Consider the following 23,087-nt stretch of genomic DNA (forward strand, 5'->3'; position numbering starts at 1 on the left):
CTAAATCAACTTTCAAGTCACTGGTGAGTAGAAAAGTGCTTTGGTGCAGTTTTTAAATATTACCGTAGTGTGCATCTGTCTGGCAGTGTTTCATTTAGACAATAATACATGAGGCCATGTGTTATGAAATTTGTCATGGCTGTGATGTGATCATAGCCACGAGGCGAAGCAGAGTAGCCACGAGGCGAAGCAGAGTAACCACCATGGTCTAAAGCAAATTATACTACAAAACAGGTCGCAGCGGGACACAAGATGCGCACGAATGGCTTTTGAAATGTGGAATATTGACAAGTGGCAGTTGTAATGCAAGTGTGCATCGTTTCAATTATAATTTTGCCAAAAAGTGTCACTCTTGTGCTCACTCTCAATCACATCAGCAAGTGGCCGGAAGGTGTATGATGTAACATGTATAGTCGGTTTTCAAAATGGAGGCCTGTGTGGCAAGTTGAATAACCTTTCTAGTTTGCAAAGACTCTGGGGATACGCCATATACTCTGAAATAGAATTTCTCATCTTTGACGCAAACTGCAAGGAAGGGTAAAAATGTGAGTTGGATCATATTGGTAGGTCAAATAATTTTAGCTTACTGTAAGAGGAACATTGCAGTCTTCATCTGGTTTTGGTACACATCAAATAAAATGTTATTGGTCACATACACATGGTTAGCAGATGTTAATGCGAGTGTAGCGTAATGTTTGTGCTTCTAGATCCGACAGTGCAGTAAAATCTAACAATTGCACAACTACCAAAAACACACATGTAAAGGGATGGAATAAGAATATGTACATATAAACATATGGATGAGTGATGGCCGAGTGGCATAGCCAAGATAAAATAAATGGTATAAAATACCATATATACATATGAAATGAGTAAATAAAGATTATTAAACTAGTTATTCATTTATTAAAGTGGCCAATGATTTGAGTCTGTGTAGGCAGCAGCCTCTGTGTTAGTGATGGCTGTTTAACAGTCTGATGGCCTTGAGATGAAGCTGTTTTTCAGTCTTTCTGTCCCAGCTTTGATGCACCTGTACTGACCTCATCTTCTGGATGGTAGCTGGGTGAACAGGCAGTGGCTCGGGTGGTAAGCATTTCACTGTAATACACCTGTTGTTGTATTTGGCGAATTTGTCAAATAAAATGTGATTTGTTGTCCTTGATCTTTTTGGCCTTCCTCTGACATTGGGGGCTGTAGGTGTCCTGGAGGCCAGGTAATTGGCCCATGGTGATGTGTTGTGTAGACCGCACCATCCTCTGGCGAGCCTTGCGGTTGAGGACGGTGCAGTTGCCGTTCCAGGCAGTGATACAGCCCGACAGGATGCTCTCAATTGTGCATCTGTAAAGGTTTGTGGGTTTAGGTGACAAGCCAAATTTCTTCAGTCTCCTGAGGTTGAAGAGGCGTTGTTGCGCCTTCTTCACCACACGGTCTGTGTGGGTGGAGAATTTCAGTTTGTCTGTGATGTGTACTTCGAGGAACTTAACCTTCCACTTCTCCACTACTGTCCCGTTTGTGGATAGGAGGGGTGCTCCCTCTGCTGTTTCCTGAAGTCAACAATCATCTCCTTTTGTTTTGTTGACGTTGAGTGTGAGGTTGTCTTCCTGACACCACACTCCGAGGGTCTCGTCGTTGTTGGTAATCAAGCCCACTACTGTTTTTGTCTGTGCATGCTCTGAGGACGTGGCTAGGGATGCCGTCTTGGCCAGCAGCTTTGCAGGGGTTAACACGTTTAAATGACTTACTCAAGTCGGCCACGGAGAAGGAGAGAGGGGGCCCGCAGTCCTTGGTAGCAGGCCCCGTCGGTGGCAATACATTTCCCTCAAAGCAGGCAAAGGTTTTTAGTTTGTCTGAAAGCAAGACATCAGTGTCTGTGACGTGGCTGGTTTCTTTTTGTAGCCTGATCGTTGCCTGTAGACCCTGCCACATACGTCTTGTGTCTGAGCCATTGAATTGCGACTTTGTCCTGAAACCGACATTTCGCTTGTTTGATTGCCTTAACTAGGAATATAGTTATTCCTGCCTCATCTTTCCATGTTGAATGCGGTGGTTTGCGCTTTCAGTTTTGCGCAAATTCCGCCATCTATCCACGGTTTCTGGTTAGGGTAGGTTTTAATAGTCAGTGGGTACAACATCTCCAATGCACTTCCTTATAAACTCACTCACCGAGTCAGCCTTTTAAATCGGTGTTATTCTCTGAGGCTTCCCGGAACATTTCCCAGTCCGCGTAATCAAAACAATCTTGAAGTGTGGATTCTGATTAAACAGACCTGTGAATGGTTCTAGTCGCGGGTACATCCTGTTTGAGTTTCTGCCTGTAGGAGCCCAATGGATTCGAAAATTGATTTGTGGTCGGATTTGTTTTGGGTCACCATCTGGGATTAGATCCAATTGGGGTCAGGAAACTCAATCAAGCGCAGCTGAAGTATTTTTTTTTAGGGGGGGGGGGGGGGGGGGACACTTTGAAACCAGGTCATTTTTACATGCTAGGGGTTAAGGTAAAGATTAGTTGGGGAAAGCAGATCCTACTTATGCAGTGAACGGCAACGTCTGTATTGGTACCCGGTTTCCATAATTGTAATCAATGATCGAAGACATGTTTTGAATGACTTAATGGTGCCAATCATGTTGCTTTTTATGGCCCTTTTAATTGCAACATGAGGGAGTTACAAATTATCTGTGTGGCTCCCCGGAATGAATGATTGAGCGATTAGAGAGCTGGTCCTCTTTAGATCAGTTGGCAGAGCATGGCACTTGCAATGCCAGGGTAGTGGGTTTGATTCCCGGGACCGCCCGTACGTAATGTGGATGACTGTTAGTCTCTTTTTGGGGGGCCCTGCCCATTCTACATTTGGTTTAGATATTCAATCTCCAGCATAAGTTGATTTAACTCATCAAATGCTTGAAGACTAGTTGAATCAAGTGTTGGAGTGAACCAAATGTGGAATGGTGGGGTGGGGGTGGGGGGGGGGGGGGGGGGGGCTGGGTGTGTTTGTCTAACGACCAAGCTGGGAAAGACTGGGGACATAGAATTGTAGAGGTCACTAGTGTCTTGGAGGGTTTAGGCAGAGGTTAGAACCACTCCAATTCCACAACATACTGGCTTTGTCCCAAATTGTACCCTCTTCCCTAATTTAGAATGTGAGTGGTGGGAATCTCCAGCCTCAGTGATTTTTGCAGTTTGTTCCAGTCAGTGGCAGCAGAGAACTGGAAGGAAAGGCGACCAAAGGAGGAATTGGCTTTGGGGGTGACCAGTGAGATATACCTGCTGGAGGGTGTGCTACAGGTGGGTGCTGCTATGGTGACCAGCGAGCTGAGATAGGGCGGGGCTTTACCTAGCAGAGACTTGTAGATGACCTGTAGCCAGTGGGTTTGGCTACGAGTATGAAGCGAGGGCCAGCCAACGAGAGGGTACAGGTCGCAGTGGTGGGTAGTATATGGGGCTTTGGTGACAAAACGGATGGCACTGTGATAGACTACATCCAGTTTGCTGAGTAGAGTGTTGGAGGCTATTTTATAGATGACCTCGCCGATTTAGAGCTTTAATCTACATGTCATTCACATCTGTTCTAATATATTTATTTCTGAATGTTCTATGTGGTTTGTGATGCAGTCCTTGTCTAATGATCACAGGCATTATACAAGGTACATGTAATGCTTGAATCCCTAATGGTGAAGCTGCCATGTCTGTTTGGGATATTACAACTAAGTTATTTACCACGCTGCTGGATGCTCCTCTCCTCCGTTTTGTTAACAGAATAAAAATGATAAAGGCCCTGGGGCGAACAGTGTCGCTGTTTCACATCGTGCAGAGTTGCTCTTTAAGAATATGAATCACTAAGTGTTAAAAAATAGGTGGGTTAACGCGGATCGCCATTTGCTGTGAGTAAAGTAATGCTCCCTATAATTTTTTTAAAATGTTTTTTTCCTCAATAGGTGGGTAAACTCCTACGCAAAATAAACAGTGCATAAACAGCGTTTGTGTGTTCAAACTGCTGCTCGCATGCAATCCTTATACAGAATTTGATATTTTTATTTGGATATATTAATATTTTTTTTATCTTGGGTTTCTGTTATCCTGCTTGCACATTACAGGTGTGTGACATTTGACTTTTGCTTGTAATTTGCAAGACCGCTTTATCACAATGACATGGTTCTGTGTTAAACTGAAGGAAAGGAAACACTAACATAGTGTCTAGGGAGTTGAGCCAGAACAGCTTCAATGCACCTTGGCATAGATTCTACAAGTGTCTGGAACTCTGTTGGAGGGATGCGACACCATTCTTCCACGAGAAATTCCATTTGGTGTTTTGTTGATGGTGGAAAACGCAGTCTCAGCCGCTGCTCCAGAATCTCCCATAAGTGTTCAATTGGGTTGAGATTTGGTGACTGAGATGGCCATTGCATATGGTGAACATTTTTGTTTTCATGCTCATTAAACCATTCAGTGACCACTTGTGTCCTATGGATGGGGGCATTGTCATCCTAAAGTATGGGGGCATAGCCATGGTAGCTGAAATATTGGCCTGGCCAGCATTTTATACATGACCCTAAGCATGATAAATTTGATCTTGCAATGTGCATACATTTTAAGTTTCATTGCCGTCTGTCCATTTTGAAAAGATGTCCTGGGAACTGTCCCAAAGTCATCGTGTCTTTTGTTTTAAGAAGGTGGATGTGAAGATGTGAAAGGCTAGGGAACCACTTTGTATAAGCTCTCTCTGGGACCTGTCGTATCTACACGCAGACGCACCTGTCACACTCGCACTCACAGACACATTTTAAATGTGCATCCAACAAATAAACGAGCACACGGTCACGTGTGCAAAGACATAAAAAAAGTCAACATTTTTAACCTAAGCAATTGGAGTACAGTTGTGTACGTTGATTGTGATGCCAACCACCTCTAGGGTTGAGTTTTATCTATGGACGTGAACTGGATTAAGATAAGTATTTTATACGTTTGGTCTGGCAGTAGCGCTGCTTCCAAATCCAGACCACACGTTGCCCTAGGAGACCGGGGTTTGATCCCCAGCTCTGCCACTCTCATGACGATCTTCACCCCAGTCTTGCAATGGGTAATTTTATACCTACAGTTGCATGCAATAAAAAGTTAGGTTGCTCCGCAGTACTGGCCAAATAATCACTGCAATGTGTCTTCTAGTGATGGCTTGTCACAACCACCAAACCTGTTGTAAAAACTGTTTTAGTGCCCGCAACTTTACCATAATGTACCGATTTTAATGGCTTTAGGGCTTCCCTCCAGCTGTTTACCGTCTGCCAGACAGTTCAGCTGATAAGAAACCTGTGAGCACTAAGAAAGAAGAACCACTTTTCTCTGTCCTCTCAGCCTGGATTTTTATTTTTTTTTTACCAATGATTGTGACTAAATGTTAAGTTTATCGCATTTTTTGTTGAAGTAGCCTATCATTTGCATAAATAGACTTGGGCTACAATGTTTTAGTGCAACTATTGTTCGGATGCTACCGATGCACCTTACTAACAATGGTCTTAATGCTATCAAGATACTAGAAAAACATTTAAACAAATCCACATTATTGTATTGAAGTAGGAGTGGACTTTGAGTAGATTACTTGTCACATGTCATCCTTGGGCGGGGAACACCCAGTCATAGGTCGGCTGTCACAAGAGACTAAATAAATATTTGTTAATGATCAACTTGTTTCTTTTTTATTTTTACACTTTTAACGTACCCTTTGTGCTTCGAGTATTCCATCAGGTAAATTACACTTTTAAAAAAAGATACAACCTAAACCGGTTCTTCGGTTCCCATAGGAGAACCCTTGGAAGAACTCTTTTTGGTTTCTGGTAGAACTCTTTCCACAGAGGGTTGTACCTGGAACCAAAAATGGGGTCTCCTATGGGAACCCATTGTGAGTGTCGCAACGCGCATGCCCCACCCACCTGAACTCTCCTTTTCAGCCACCTATTTCCTGTCTTTGAGAGGAGCAAAATCCACTTGTCAGTTTAATTTGACTTGGTGACACTTTCCCACTTTTGCTTGTACCATTCGGTTTTCCCTGTTAACGTAACGACTGCGAAAACATTTGTAATGACATGGGTGGACTTAGTGATTTGGAGGCCTCAGGCAGAGGGCATATCAATCACAGAAGTATTCATACCCCTGAGTCAATGCATGTTAGAATCACCTTTTGACAGCCATTACAGCAGTGAGTCTTTCTGGGTGAGCCTGAAAGCGCTTCGCACACCTTGATTGTACAATAACATGATGCAGCCACCACTATGCTTGAAAATATTGGGTGTTACTCAATGTATTGAATTTGCAGTATTACTTTAGTGCCTTGTTGCAAACAGAATGCATGTTTTGGAATCTTTTTTATTTTGTACAGCTTCCTTTTCACTCTGTCAATTATGTTCGTATTGTGGAGTAACTACAATGTTGATCCATCCTCAGTTCTCTCCTATCACAGCCATTAAACTCTGTTTTAAAGTCACCATTGGCCTCATGGTGAAGTCCCCGAGTGGTTTCCATCTTCTCCGGCAATGGAGTTAATAAAGACACTTGTGTCTTTGTAGTGATACACCAAGTGTAATTAATAACTTTACCATGCTCAAAGGTATATTCAATGTCTGCTTTTTGTATTTGATTTTTACCCATTTACCAATAGGTGCTGTTCTTTCCAAGGCATTGGAAAACCTCTCTGGTTGATTCTGTGTTTTGAAATTCACTGCTCGACTGCGGGACCTTACAGATAATTGGATATCTGGGGTACAGATCTGTCATTCAAGAGTCCATGCAACTTATGTGACTTGTTAAGCCTAATTTCTATTTAGGTTTACCATAGCAAAGGGGTTGAATACTTATTGACTCAAGACATTTCAGCTTTTTCATTTAACATTATAAAAAACATTATTCCACTTTGACTGTGTGTGTGTGTGTGTGTAGGCCAGTGACCGTCTCAATTTAATCAATTTTAAAACCAGTCTGTAACACAACTATGTGGAAGGGGTGTGAATACTTGAATGAAGGTGGTTGTTTGACCTAATTTCACTTTTTTGAAGCCCTTTTTTGTTGTCAATGTGGCCTTACTAATCTGGCAGTGGTGGAAACATTCTTCAATTGTCATACTTGAGTAAAAATGAAGGAACTGTGATCGGTCCAGAGAGGACTGGTTCAAGAAAGGGTTAACAAAATCCTACCTCAATACAGAGCACTTCACTTACAAACCGAAGATGCTTTCCAAAATCACCTAATTAAATGGTATTTTGTGGCTAATCTTGGCTTTGGCTCGCTGCACTGGGAATCGCACATAAATTCTTCATTTTAAGCTGTTCTTGGTCTTTATCTCAATGTTCTGTCCTTTGTTCTATGTACTCCTTATTTCTTTGTCCGTTCCTTTATCCATTCTCTTTTCTTTTTTTCTCATGCGTAATAGCCTCAGTCCTTTGACTTGCGCCGGTAATAAGGGATGCTTTCGGGTATTCCCGGAGTGTCCCCGCCCCTCTGACTCCACTTGGCCCCAAACCTCTGGATGGTTCACAATTTCTTATACAGTACCATTCAAATGTTTAGACACTTACTCATTCAAGGGTTTTCCTTTTTTATTTTTACAGTTTTCTACGTTGTAGAATAAAAGTGAAAACAAACTATGAAATAACACGTGTTAAACAAATCAATATTTTAGATTCTTCAAAGTAGCCACCCTTTGCCTTGATGGCAGCTTTGCACACTCTTGGCATTCTCTCAAACAGCTTCATGAGGTAGTCACCTGAAATGAATTTCAATTAACAGGTGTGCCTTAAGTACATTTGTGACATTTATTTCCTCAATGCGTTTGAGCCAATCAGTTGGGTTGAGACAAGGTAGGGTTGGTATAAAGATGGCCCTATTTAGTAAAAGACCAAAAGTCCATATTTAATGCAAGAACAGCTCAAATAAGCAAGCCAAACAACAGTCCATTACTTTAAGACATAAAGGTTAGTCAATCCGGAAAATGCCGACTTGCTGCAAAGAAACCACTACTAAGGGACACCAATAAGAAAAGACTTGCATGGGCCAAGAAACATGATCAATGAACATTAGACTGGAAATCCTGTCCTTTTGGTCTGATGAGTCCAAATTTGAAATGTTTGGTTCCATCCGCTGTCTTTATGAGACGCAGAGGAGGTGAACGGATGATCTCTGCATGTGTGGTTCCCACCGTGAAGCATGGAGGAGGTATGAGTGTGGGGGTGCTTTGCTGGTGACACTGTCATTGATGTTTTTAGAATTCAAGGCACACTTAACTGACATGGCTACCGTAGCGATATGCCTCCCCATCTGGTTTACGCTTAGTCCCACTATCATTTGTTTTTCAATAGGACAATAACCCAACACACCTCTAGGCTGTCTAAGGGCTATTTGACCAAGGAGAGTGATTGAGTGCTGCATCAAATGACCTGGCCTCCACAATCACCCGACCTCAACCCAATTTGAGATGGTTTTGGATGAGTTGGACCACAGAGTGAAGGAAAAGCAGCCAACAAGTGCTCAGCATATGTGGGAACTCTTGAAAGACTGTTGGAAAAGCATTCCAGGTGACAACCTCATGAAGCTGTTTGAGAGAATGTGCAAAGCTGTCAAGGCCAAGGGTGGCTACTTAGAAGAATCTCAAATATAATATATTTTGATTAAACACTTTTTAATACATGATTCCATATGTGTTCATAGTTTGTCTTCGCTATTATTCTACAATGCTGAAAATAGTACAAACAAAAACTCTTGAATGCGTAGGTGTCCAAACTTTTGACTGGTACTATTTATGTTACTAGTATTTTTGTATTATGCCCAGCTCACGAGGCCCCTTGATGTGAGGCTGGTAATGAGCTTAATGGAATACATTGGTGTGCTTCGTCTGGAATTTAAAGCACTGTCTCAACACTTGCATCACAAGAAATGACTTGATTTTGGTGGGTGTATTATTTTCTGCAATTGTAAAAAAAATATATAAAAATAACAATTTGTACAGTTGAAATGTTTACAAATTGTGCGTTGAATGAAGGCAACTTCTGAAAAGGAACACTTAGATTATAGTGATGTAAGTATGTATAGGTGGGTGTAATCTAGAGCCAAGCGTTTAGATCTGCAATCGTATCAGTATCCCTTTCTTGACACCTGTTGAATTATGCAAGTGAACAACGGAAATTAATAATTGAGGCAGTCTAAATGGCGCAGGTGAGCGTAGGTAGGCCTGGACCAAGCACGGTTTGGTGGCTGCAGCCCTGTCCATCCGCTTTATGTTAATGTGTGCAAATCCAGCATGTGAAAATGAGGCACAGTTTTCTTGATTTTTATCACAAAGTATAAAAACTAATATACTAAGAATGTATGAGTGCCTTTATACGAAACTTGCATTTTATAATAAATGTAATACCTGAATTCTCACCATTACCTGAACTCCATTATTTGCTGCCAGTATATTGTTTTATGTGCTGTAATTCAGTCTGATTAGATTAAAAACATTTAACAGCTTGGAGTATTTTAATCCATTGTCCAATTGTTGCTTTTAAACCATTTTTCACAATTGAGTGTCGCTACAGTAAAGCCAACCCCAAATGTCTTCCAGATTATAGTTTGCGGAGTAAATCTACGTATGAGATTCCTTATGTAATAGTGCTATATAAAATATTGTATTACCTTAAGGCAGGGTTCCCCAACTAGTATCGTATCAAATCAAATCAAATCAAATGTATTTATATAGCCCTTTGTACATCAGCTGATATCTCAAAGTGCTGTACAGAAACCCAGCCTAAAACCCCAAACAGCAAGCAATGCAGGTATAGAAGCACGGTGGCTAGGAAAAACTCCCTAGAAAGGCCAAAACCTAGGAAGAAACCTAGAGAGGAACCAGGCTATGTGGGGTGGCCAGTCCTCTTCTAGCTGTTCAAATGTTCATAAATGACCAGCATGGTCGAATAATAATAAGGCAGAACAGTTTAAACTGGAGCAGCAGTACGGTCAGGTGGACTAGGGACAGCAAGGAGTCATCATGTCATGTAGTCCTGGGGCATGGTCCTAGGGCTCAGGTCCTCAGAGAGAGAGAATTAGAGAACGCACACTTAGATTCACACAGGACACTGAATAGGACAGGAGAAGTACTCCAGATATAACAAACTGACCCTAGCCCCCCCGACACAAACTACTGCAGCATAAATACTGGAGGCTGAGACAGGAGGGGTCAGGAGACACTGTGGCCCCATCTGAGGACACCCCCGGACAGGGCCAAACAGGAAGGATATAACCCCACCCACTTTGCCAAAGCACAGCCCCCACACCACTAGAGGGATATCTTCAACCACCAATTTACCATCCTGAGACAAGGCTGAGTATAGCCCACAAAGACCTCCGCCACGGCACAACCCGGGGGGGGGGGGGCAACCCAGACAGGATGACCACATCAGTGAATCAACCCACTCAGGTGACGCACCCCCTCCAGGGACGGCATGAGAGAGCCCCAGTAAGCCAGTGACTCAGCCCCTGTAGTAGAGATTAACTGAGCTGGGATTGGGTCACTAATAAATCCTTGTCTCGATGCAGCATTTTTAACGCTGTGAAAGGATCCAGGAACCAAAATTATTTGGGTGGATCCCTTCCTCCTCTATGAAACCAGCTTTGTTTCCAAAAGGGATCAAAATTGTCAATCAATGTTACACCCACAGCTGCAATAGTCTCGTAGCCAGTTATGGAGGGCTAAACGTCTGCTGAAGTGTTCAATGCCGTGATTTAGGGAGGGCACAGGGCCAGATATTATGGGGCTGTAGTTAGTGTCAAGCAGAGACCAGTTTTTTTTTAAATCCATATTTTTTTTAACAAGGCAAGTTAGTGAACAAATTATTGTTTACAATGACGGCCTACCCTGGCCAAACCCGGATGACGCTGAGCCAATTGGGAGTCCCATAGGGTGGCGCACAATCATGGCCGGATGTGTTGAAGCCTGGAATCGAACCAGGGACGGTAGTGGCGCCTCTTGCACTATGATGCAGTGCCTTAGACCACTGCACCTCTTGGTCTAAGCTGTTCTGAGCTGCCCTTCATAATGACATTGAATCCCACATGAACAATGATAGACTGTTTGCTGATGCAGGTTTAAAATGTTTGGGGGCACCTTATTGATGTGCTGTACTTGTGGTCCTGGATAGCACAACGTTTTTGCTCCAGTGATTGAGTAATTTCTTACCATTTGAACTGCCCAATACAACTGCTGGGGATGGGGAAATCGGCCCATTCCTCCCACAATTTGTGGAACATTTCACAGGCCCACGAGAAGCAGGATAGCATTCGCCTGCTGCTCCCAGTGATAGGTCCAGAGCAGGCATTGCCCAGTCAGATCCGGAGAGAGGGAAAGGAGTGGAATTCAATGACTAAGCCGCTGCTGGAGTCCGCGTAGTTGTATACAGGCAGTCCCAGCGGCGGAGGCGCAGGTAGATCAGGCACCAGTGCGGCGACGCTATTCCTCATGTCAATCTGCTCAGAACGTCTAGCAGACACTCCAGTCCGCGTAGCAGCATGCCGTTGCCTTCGGTTTCCACAACTTCTAACATTGTGCCAATCAGCGCTGGTCCCATCTTCTTGCTGTTCTCCGTCTACTCCACTACGCGAGGGAGAAGCAGATGGAGACGACTTCCTTGGTAGGCAAGTTCCGGTAGCACAGGCCATTCAGATATGGACTGATGAAAAGGTAGGGAGGGGGATACATCCATCAGTTCCAGTTTGCGGTTTCCCTGTAAATTTAACGCAGAATTAGAATGTGCTTTCCAAGGATAGCCACCTCAAGCCTGTAATCTTCCACAAGCAAACAATTCCACATTGGAACTCCAGATTATTTTCCTGGGCAAGCGCATAATAAACACTACTGCTACAGTGCTGGAACGGTTCGTTAGCTATTCCAGGCGAAGCGGGCGCCATTGCAACCTGGCTAGCTAGTAGCAGGTGTTGACACACACACTTATATTTTATTTATTTTATTTCACCTTTATTTAACCAGGTAGGCTAGTTGAGAAGAAGTTCTCATTTGCAACTGCGACCTGGCCAAGATAAAGCGTAACAATTCGACACATACAACATAGTTACACATGGAATAAACAAAACATAGTCAATAATACAGTAGAACAAAAGAAAACAAAAAGTCTATATACAGTGAGTGCAAATGAGGTAAGTTAAGGAAATAAATAGGCCATGGTGGCGAAGTAATTACAATATAGCAATTAAACACTGGAATGGTAGATCGGCAGAAGATGAATGTTATAAACAAAATAAAACTTTGGAAACAAGGTCGAGGCACAGGAGGTAGCCGAGTTCATGACGGGTCATTTTAAAGCATTTTACACCACCTGCCTTGTTCAAGATTCATTGGATTCCCATCTCCTTTATTTAATATCTTTGGCAACAGCACCATGCAATGCACTAAAGAGGCAGACACCTGGCCAGACCTCGTTTCCAAAGTTTTACTTCGTAAGTGTTTGTCAACACCTGCTAGACCCTCTGTTAAATTGCACATTTCTCGAGGTAGGAATATCGCAAAAAGATGTTAAAAGGCTCATTCGAGAGAACACTCTCCCGAGTTATGCCATCGAACAGAATTGAAATCTGAAATAATCTGTCATACATGTCAATCTAAAAGTCGTATTCCTATTAACTTCCAGTGTAGTGAGAGGGACTTCGTCATACCGGACGGATTTCTGCCTGCTTAAATGCCAATAACATACACATGAAATGACCCAGGGAATCGATAGAATATCAGAGATAATAACATTCAAAATGGGTTCTTTTTAAGGTTTATGTAATAGCTGATTACTCGTCAGTTATTGTGCCAAGATCACTTCCCCCTCCCTCTTTTTATCGCCTCTTCTCTTGAATTCCTTGGTCTTCATTATTACCATATCATTGCCTGAGCCACCTCCCCATTACTACAGACATGACCCTTCTTTATCAATGTTTTTGGGTGTAGGCAGATAAGATACAATGTGTGCATTGCAAATGGTACGCTATTCCCCATGTAGTGCACTACTTTTGACTAGGGCTATGGGCAAAAGCAGTGCACTATATAGCGACCAGGGTACCATTTTGGATGCAATCTGTCACATTTCAGTTGTTAATCAAGGGCTTGGGGATTGCGATTGGGCAGCTAGAATTCGTTGTTCCAAAGGTTGTTCATGGATTGTGTTGAAATCCTTTGCCTAGAGAGCAGTCCGTGTGACACATTCTTCTCTTTTGGGCAACGTTTTCTTCCTGTCCAATTTAGTAATTTCTGGATAATATTTGGGGAACCCATTTTGGGTCCAGAGCAACCCCCAGAGACAGTTCTGTGTAGTCAGTGTCTCAAACCAGTGTTAGTTATCGAACTGGCAGAAAGCATTGGAATCAGATTTGTTGAGCTGACACTTTGGATATTTCCACCAATGTCAGACTGAAGAATAGGGATTCAAAATAAGAGAAACCTAAAAAAAAGAAATCCCAACCTTGCATGCATACTATATCTACGATATGGAAGATATTGTTTTCTTTGGAAGTCTTGATCTCTTTAGGCGACGCGATGCCCTGCATTGACAAGTCCACCAATCTTGTTCGATACATACTTGATAAATCATCTCCGCTGCCATAAATTTTACATGAGCTGGGAATATTAGACCTGTCTGGCCATCCTCGCCAGAAGTAAGAATTTCTGTTGGAATTGAATCGCACCATCTTTTCGGATGTCTGTTGGCAATGCCCCAAGACATTAAGGTTGCACTGTGATCTTGGACCTTGTTTGACAATAGAATAGATACTTTGTCAACTTTTCTACAGAAATCAATTGCTTTCAGACAGACACAGACGTCAACCCTGTAGAACCATTACTATTTTAAACACCGATGGTTTACTATGTGGGAGTTGAAACCAAACAGAATCCGAACCGGGAACAAAAGTGATCTATACGGTTCCGGAACAATCCCACAAAAAAATGGAACAAAGAGCCTATGCAAAGCTTTTCCATCTGTCAATCAAACTTCTTCCAGTGTCTATCTGCTAGCTGAAAATCTTTGCCAGTGTGTAGGCTACCTGCCTCTCCCCTGCTGAAGCATACAGTTGAAGTCAGAGGTTTACATACATCTTAACCAAATACATTTAAACTCAGTTTCACGATTCCTGACATTTAATCAGAGTAAAAGTGCCCTGTCTTAGGTCAGTTAGGATCACCACTTTATTTTAAGAATGTAAAATGTCAGAATTATAGTAGAGGATGATTTTATTTCAGCTTTTATTTCTTTCATCACATTCCCAGTGGGTCAGAAGTTTACGTACACTCCAATTAGTATTTGTTAGCATTGCCTTTACATTGTTTAACTTGGGTCAAACGTTTTGGGTAGCCTTCCACAAGTTTCCCACATTAAGTTGGGTGAATTTTGTACCATTCCTCCTGACAGAGCTGGTGTAACTGAGTCAGGTTTGTTGGCTTCCTTGCTTGCACACGCTTTTTCAGTTCTGCCCACACATTTTCTATAGGATTGAGGACAGGGCTTTGATGGCCACTCCAATACCTTGACTTTGTTGTCCTTAAGCCATTTTGCCAGATGTTGCTTCAATATATCCACATAATTTTCCATCCTCATGATGCATCTATTTTGTGAAGTGCACCAGGCCGTCCTGCAGCAAAGCTGTTAAAAAAATAAATAAATAAAAACTCCCCAGTCCTTTTTACAAGCATATCCATAACATGATGTAACCACCACTTTGCTAGAAATTATGAGGCGTGGTACTCCGTAATGTTTTATTGGATTTGGCCTTTTTATTCAGGACAACATCTTAATTGCTTTGCCACATTTTTATATAGTACAGTATTACTTTAGTGCCTTGTTGCAAACAGGATGCATGTTTTGGAATATTTGTATTCTGTACAGGCTTCCTTTTCACTCTGTCAATTAGGTTTGTTTTCTCCTTAGGATGGATCAACAACATTGTATTTACTCCACAATACTATCACAGCCATTAAACTACGGTAACTATTTTTGTTGCTTTGGACTCATGGTGAAATCCTGAGTGGTTTTCTTCTGTTAAGGCAACTGAGTTAGGAAAGACGCTTGTATCTTTGTAGTGACTGGGTGTAATGATGCACCATCCAAAGTGTAATTTAATAACCTCACCATGCTCAAAGGGATATTCAATGTCTGCTTTTTTTGTTTTTGTTTTACCCATCTACCAATAGGTGCCTTTCTTTGCGAGGCATTGGGGAAAATCGCCATGGTCTTTAGTTGAATCTGTGTTTTGAAATTCACTGCTCGACTGAAGGACCTTACTTATCTCTATGTGTGGGGTATAGAGATGAGGTAGTCATTCAAAAATCATATTAAACACTAGTATTGCACACAGTGAGTCCATGCAACCTATTTGACTTGTTAAGCACATTTTTATTCCTGAACTTATTTAGGCTTGCCAATAACAAGGGGGTTGCATATTTGACACTACAGTTTTTAATTAATATATAACGGTTTCAAAAAACATAATTCCACTTTTACATCATGGGGTGTGTAGACCAGTGACCACACAAATCTACATTTAATCCATTTTAAATTGCTGCAACACAACAGAAAGTTCACACCCCTTGACTTTTTACACATTTTGGAAAGATGTCGACTTTGCTAATGCACACATTCCCCTCCAATTGCTCACTGCGGTTTACAAACTTGATCAATTGGAAGATGCACAGTGCTGGTGGCTACAAATGGTGGCTTTCATGTTCCTAAGAGCCTTTGCCAAAAGGAGTTCTGTACACAAACACACTCTCTGCGGTCTCACTTAGGACACAATGAGGAATGACAGTGTCTTGGCTCTGTGGTGAAATTTCCCGTAGGTACCAATCTAGGATCATCTTTGCTCCCCCAATCCTAACCATTCGTGGGGGAAATGCAAAACCGACCCAAGATCAGCGTCTAGGGACAACTTCATACCCTACATCTTCAACTTACATGACGGCACTGCTGTTACTTGATCGATGGGCGTGGAGACATGAAAGTGATGAGTTCCAAACCCAAGCTGAACTCATCAGCCAGCCTCTCTCTGCCTGCCTTCTCATGATTGTTTTCCTAAATCAGCCGAGAAGAAGGCTCTGATCCCGCCGCTAGAACATTTCCAGACTTTTGCGTCCCTAACAGCACCCTATTCCATATTTAGTTCACTACTTTTGACCACGGCCCATAAAGTAGTGCACTACGTAAGGAATAGGGTGCCATTTGGGATGCAGACATCCTCTCCCTGATTTAAACTAGAGCCTTGTAGGGAACAGGCCCCAGAGGCCTCCCGAATAAAATGTTCCCCCTCAATTTCATCCCACGACTTGGTAGGTCTGTTTCTGCTCCTTTATTTGGTGCCAGCGCTGGACCGTTGACCATATGACCGGGTCCCCACTCCTTACATAATGTCTCCCAAATGACAGGACCTTGGTCAAAAGTAGTGCACTATATAGGGAATAGTGTCATTTGGGAAGCAGACAATATTCCTTGCTGCTGTTTTTTATTCTCCCAGCTGTTACCAGAACCAGCCTGTAAAGCCCATATGGTTGTATTTTTTTTGGTGAGAGAGAGAGGGGGGGGGGGGGGGGTAAAAGAGGCTTTGAACGGGCCTAATCTTAGCGAAAACAAAGTCTTAGGCCAATCCTTTGGGGTTTGACCCAACAGGTCAAAGTGTGTTCATCACCCATAGGCCTCTTGTCAAAAGTAGTGCATTATATAGGGTGCATTTGGAACAGACCCTATATATTATCAACTAATAAAACAAGGTGTCTTGATTTTTATCTTGCCTGACTTCTGAGTACTCTTTCTCCCTCTCTCTCTCCCTGTGCGCAGCTGGATCTGAGTCGGCCCCTGGAGGAGCAGGGCCCTCTGGATGTCATCATCCACAAGCTGGCGGACCTCATTCTGGCGGACCAGAATGACACGCAGGCCCTGCTATTGGTGCAGAGTGTCCAGGTAAGCCAATCGGCACCGCTAAAACATTGTAAGGGTTGATCACAAGCTCTTCACCTAATGGGGGAGGTTGTTCTTTGACAGGTGCAGCCATTTCTTTGAGGGCTAAGGGTCTGAAGGTGCTGTAGGATGTTTTTCATTGAGGGGTATGTCTTTGGTGATTCTATCCTGTAATTTTGCTCTGAGATTTTGGTGAATGTTTGGTGTTCCTGGATATAAATGTGATAATGAAATATGATTTTTATTTTATTGATTGTCTGCAGGAGCTCTCCTAATCATGACTTAATCCAGTCTTATTCAACTACAGGTAACTGCCAAAGTAATGGAAACCCTTGAGCAAATGAGGAATAAAAAGTATATTGAAAGCCTGTGCTTCCACATAGTGTGGTTCCTGAGTTAATTTAGCAATTAACATCCCATCATGCTTCAGGTCATAAATAAAAAATCTGGACAGGCCATTTATTCTGGCTATCATTTTGGCTACCATGACTATGCCCCCATAGTATGCCAATGCACCCATCCACAGGGCACGAATGGTCACTGAATGGGTTGATGTGCATGAAAACAATGTTGGTCACCAGAGCGCAACCCAATTTATGGGAGATTCTGGAGCGTCACCTGAGACAGCGTTTTCCACCACCAGAACACATCCCTCCAATAGAGCTCCAGACACTTGTAGGATCTATTCCAAAGTGCATTGAAGCTGTTCTGGCTCGTGGTGGCCCAATGCCCAATGAAGAAACTGTTGGTGTTTCCTTTATTGTGGCAGTTACCTTTTATATTCTTACAGGGGCCAGATTTGAGAGAGGTTATTTACAGGGGTACAGATATTTTCTACATGTGATTTACAACGGGTGAAAGTAGATTTTTGAATTTTTCCTCGTATAGAACCTCTTATGTATGATTTTTTTTTAATGGGCCTAATGGTAAATATGAGTAATTTAACTGTAAAAGATATTACCTTTTTAATGTGGCATGAACATGTATTCATCTGATTTGTCAAACAAATCACTTAAAAAAGTAGGCTACCTGCGCATGTTAGTCCAATCTAAAATAATTCCAGCATCTAAAACAGTGCACTGTGTACCCTCTATTTGATGAATGGAAAGACCATCTATTAAAATACCAAAAAGTTGAATGGCATTATGAAACTGTCATTAGGCACACCTGAATTGATTGATTGCATCCATCGTTTCGCTCTGCCAAGTATGGGGTCTTGAGAAATCAATAAATGTCAGATTTGTGGATATTGGTTAGGCTACAATTAGGCTGTGGAAATGTTAGCTGAGGTGAGTGCTGCTCATGATCATCTTGACTAGTTGTCTCATTTATTAGCACTGATCAGATCCTTTTGCCAGCATGTTATGTAGCTTAACAAGTGAATTATTTAGCTTCACTCACAGTAGCTTAGGCCTACTCCCAACCAAAAGCCTGTGACATGTCTAATCAATGTAATTTTGTTTCAGTGACTCTGTCTGTATATTTCTCTGTCTGGGCAAATACGTGGAGGTGGTATAGCTCATCTATTCATTTGCTCATCTATCAGAAACAAAATCAAGTGTAGGCCTATTATTTTACTCAATAGTGTATAGACAGCTCCAAAAGCCCACGGAGGTTGTGAAATATGAACATGAGTCGAATGCTTTTGAAAATATAGAACAGATTGGTTTTATATTCTTTCAGTATCATGATGAAGGTACTCAATGTGCGACCGACTGTATGCCTGCTCCCTAGCAAAGCAGGGTGAAGGTAGGAAAGAGATGAACGTGGATCAAAAGCTAATCACGGAAGTATGTCTTGTCTGTTTTAATGAACAAAATAACTATTGATTTCTATACAGGCTGCACAGACAAGTAACATAATTCAACTCAAAATATACCTTTCTCTTCTTTTGAAAATAGGACCTGCCTAAATAAATTTAATCATGGAAATATTTTTGATGGTGTGTATTCTCTATGGACTTATTAAAATGGACAGCCACCCACATCTGCACACTACAACTACCACTTGTTTCCGGCATGCCGGCAAGCTCACGGGAGGTATAAAAGGCGTATGCAGGCAAGAATGGGCCTGTTTGTAAGCGGGTCATACATTGCCAAAAAATGTACAAGCGAAATACCGTAAATCCTATGTGAAAGCAGTATTCGGTTAGTATTGTGGAGTAACTACAATGTTGTTGATCAATCTTCAGTTTTCTACCATCATAGCCATTAAACTCTAACTTTTTCTAAATCACCATTGGCCTCATGGTGAAATCCCTGAGTGGTTTCTTTCCTCTCCAGCAACTGTGTTAGGAATGATACCTTTTTTTTTGTGACTGTATTGATACACCATCCAAAGCTTAATTAATAACTTCCCCATGCTGACAGGGATATTCAGTGTCTGCTTTTACATTTTTACATATCAACCAATCTGTGACCTTTGCGAGACACTGCAATACCGCCCTGGTCTTTGTTTTGAATCCTCTATTTTTGAAATAAACTACTTGACTTGGGGATCTTACAGATACAGTATGTTTGCGGTACAAAGCCGGGGTAGTCATTAAAAAAAATGATGTTGCACACAGAATGAGTCCATACAACTTATGTGATTTGGACACCTTTACTCCTGATTTTTTTTTAGGCTTGCCATAACAAAGGGGTTGAATACTTATTGACTTGAGCCATTTGTGTAAAAATTTCAACAAAATAAATCCACTTTGACATTATGGGGTGTTGTGTATAGATCACTGCCACAAAATATTTCTGACGGCACTGTAGGCATACTTTGGAGTAAATTTAATTGCCAAAGTTTTTGGTGAAAACCTTAGCATGTCAAAAGTCATTTCTAACTGCCACACAAACAGGTATTACTATTTCAAAGTTGCAGGAAATACGAATAACTGATGCATTCTTTTAATCAATTATGAGATATTCGTTAAATTTAACTACACTAGCGCTGTCTGAGCTGCTCCACGGGACAACCAGCGCTTGCTTGCTACCCGACAGATAATATTCTGCTCAAACTAGGTGAATGTTGATCGCCCATTTTCTCCTTTCCATCAGGCTTGGCTGTCGTTTAGTCTTCGTGCCTCTGCTAAGGATTTCTGAGAGTTTAGGTTTTAGTTTTTTTTTTAATTGCCTTTTTTCCCCCTCCAATTCGAGCCCTGGGTGTAGGGAATTTTAGCATTTTGTTTGAGATTAAATCAGAGAAGAAAATAACACTTGTATGAAAAGCAGTCTCCAATCATGTCAATTGTTTTATCCCTCCAAGCATTTTTGCTAGATATGTATTGGCTTGCTTGAGATGTCCATTACGGAGAAAAGCAACTATCTCCTCCCTAAGCTCACTTACTCTCTTGAAAGCATTACCCTTGCTTAGCGACCTAATGTCATTATGTAAAAGTTGATCACGATGCTCAGCAGACATGTCTTTCAGCAGACTACGAAACAACCGATGTTGGTGGAGTGGTGTCGCCAGATGTTTGCAGCTGCAATTGGCTGATGTTAGCTACTCTGATTTGGCTGTAACTGGTACGTTGGGTGATATTGATTGACAGCACTTAAGTGGTGGGACTACAGGAAAACAGATGATCCTATTGGAGAATATTGAACAAGGGCTCATTTTGGAACTAAACATTGGATTTTTGCAGGGATGTTTTTGTGGATTTTTATATTAATTTTGATAATTGATCAAAGGGCCGTTCTAAATTGATAAAGGGGCCGGATCTAGCCCATGGGCCGCCAGTTGAATAGCCGTGACTAGAGGTCGACCGATTTAATCGGAATGGCCAATTTTTAATTAGGGCCGATTTTCAAGTTTTCATAACAATCAGTAATCTGCATTTTTGGAAGCCGATTATATTGCAATCCACGAGGAGACTTTGGAACAGGCTGACCACCTGTTACGTGAGTGCAGGCTGCAAGGAGCCATGGTAAGTTGCTAGCTAGCATCAAACTTATAAAAAAACAATCAATCTTAACATAATAACTAGTTAACTAAACATGGTTGATATAACTAGTTTAAGTAGCTTGTCCTATATATTCAATGTAGAGCCTGAAATTGTCACTTCTCTTGCGTTCAGTGTAATCAGAATCAGGGTATATTCAGCAGCTTGGGTCGCCTGGCTCGTTGCGAACTGTGTGAAGACCATTTCTTCCTAACAAAGACCGTAATTAATTTGCCAGAATTTTACATAATTATGACATAACATTGAAGGTTGTGCAATGTAATAGTAATATTTAGACTTAGGGTTGGTAACCGTTCGATAAAATACGGAACGGTTCCATATTTAACTGGAAGAATAAACGTCTTGTTTTCGAGATTATAGTTTCCGGATTCGACCATGTTAATGACCTAAGGCTCGTATTTCTGTGTTTTATTATATTATAATTAAGTCTATGATTTGATAGAGCAGTCTGACTGAGCGGTGGTAGGCAGCAGCAAGCTCGTAAGCATTTATTCAAACTGCACTTTCCTCCGTTTGCCAGCAGCTTTTCGCAATGCTTGAAGCACAGCGCGGTTTATGACTTCAAGCCTATCAACTCCCAAGATTAGGCTGGCAAAACTATAGTGCCTATAAGAACATCCAGAAGTCAAAGGTATATGAAATACAAATGGTATAGAGAGAAATAGTCCTATAATAACTACAACCTAAAACTTCTTACCTGGGAATATTGAAGACTCATGTTAAAAGGAACCACCAGCTTTCATATGTTTTGAGCAAGGAACATACACGTTAGCTTTTTTACATGGCACATATTGCACTTTTACTTCTCCAACACTGTTTTTGCATTATTTAAACCAAATTGAACATTTTTCATTATTTATTTCAGACTAAATTGATTTTATTTACGTATTAAGTTAAAATAAGTATACATTCAGTAATTGTCTTTTGTTACAACAAATAATAAATTACATTTACAACAATACTGAATGAACAGTGAACACTATTTTAACTTAATATAATACATAAAATATATATATCAGCCGATTTGAATCGTTATCAACTTTTTTTGGTCCTCCAATAATCGGTATAGTTATCGGCGTTGAAAAAAAGTAATCAGTCGACCTCTAGCCGTGACCTAATCCGTAGGGGGTTTCACAGGAGTAGGGGAAGATCAAAGGGTGGTGAATGTAGTGCATGTCGCCCATAGCATGTTGGGGTGGAGTACATCGGTGACTTCTCACCTTCCTTGCGTTATCTGTCCGGAGGGACCGACTAGACGGTTGCATGAGTTGTTGTGCAGAAGGTTGCTAGTTTGTCTTTCACGTGGCAGAACAGAATGCACTGTTACACTCCCTAGCATCGCAGTGAACCACATTAGCTTTCGCAACAGCTAATGGGGATCCTAATAAAATCCCAAACATTGCAAGTTCCAAATTTCTTGAGCTTTTTAGTCAGTGCACTGGTCTGCTGTCCACATCTACATAAAACACATGTAATTGACTCCTTAAACTTACCCACTCCTCCAGTCCTCTTTTCTCTAGACACTATACAAACCTAGAGCTGATATATGGCATACTTTAATGCAGAATTTGTTTTCAGTTCCACATGATAAAGTCTGGTTGATTTTTAAAAGCTTGACACGTAATTAATGGTCCTCAGCAAACTTGGATTTGGTTTATAGGCCTATTTTCAGCTTTATATGACTAATGACTCCCATTTAGATTCTCTAATGGTCATTAATTTGAATGTTTACCCTGGACCCCCTCATTTGTTTAAAGAGCCATTGCACTCAAATCACATTTTAGCAGATGTTTTCAGACCTCAAAAGTAGTCTGTCAGAGGGAGTCCATGTCCCAGGCCAGCTGTTTTGTAGATCCAGCTACGTGCCACAATCTAAAACTAATGGAAAAGATAAGAACTGTGTTATTTCCAGTTTGTCTGCACTTGTTTCATTTATCTGATGACATGGGATGTGGACTGCTTTTCAGGCCTGAAAACATCTGACAACTTCTGACTGAGGTAACATTTCCCTTTTAAAGGGGCATGGTTTTTAAAGTTGATATGTCTAAGGCACAGGGATTAGAGCCGAGTTGCTTTCATACAGTGAGGTACAAGAGTATTTGGACAGTGACACAACTCCAGCACTTTGGATTTTAAATAACACAATGACTGCGGTTGAGGTGCAGACTGTCAGCTTTCTTTG

At 41.6% G+C, this 23,087-nt stretch overlaps 1 protein-coding gene across 6 annotated transcripts in view; it reads left to right on the forward strand.

Moving 5' to 3' along the window:
• The window catches only part of itpk1a (inositol-tetrakisphosphate 1-kinase a), a 63,171-nt gene that overhangs the window by 14,762 nt on the left and 25,322 nt on the right, over window positions 1-23,087 (forward strand). For 5 of the 6 annotated variants that reach the window (XM_090243106.1, XM_090243107.1, XM_021612219.3 and 2 more), the window contains one exon: window positions 16,837-16,959. In XM_090243106.1, coding sequence (XP_090099232.1) covers window positions 16,837-16,959 — 123 coding nt within the window. Of the gene's footprint in view, window positions 1-3,135; window positions 3,284-16,836; window positions 16,960-23,087 lie in introns of those variants that run through there. The other variant, XM_090243108.1, reaches the window with a different exon arrangement.

The sequence above is a fragment of the Oncorhynchus mykiss genome, chromosome 8 (genome assembly GCF_057628025.1).
Source record: "Oncorhynchus mykiss isolate SJ-2025 chromosome 8, ASM5762802v1, whole genome shotgun sequence".
Taxonomy (NCBI): Eukaryota; Metazoa; Chordata; class Actinopteri; order Salmoniformes; family Salmonidae; genus Oncorhynchus; species Oncorhynchus mykiss.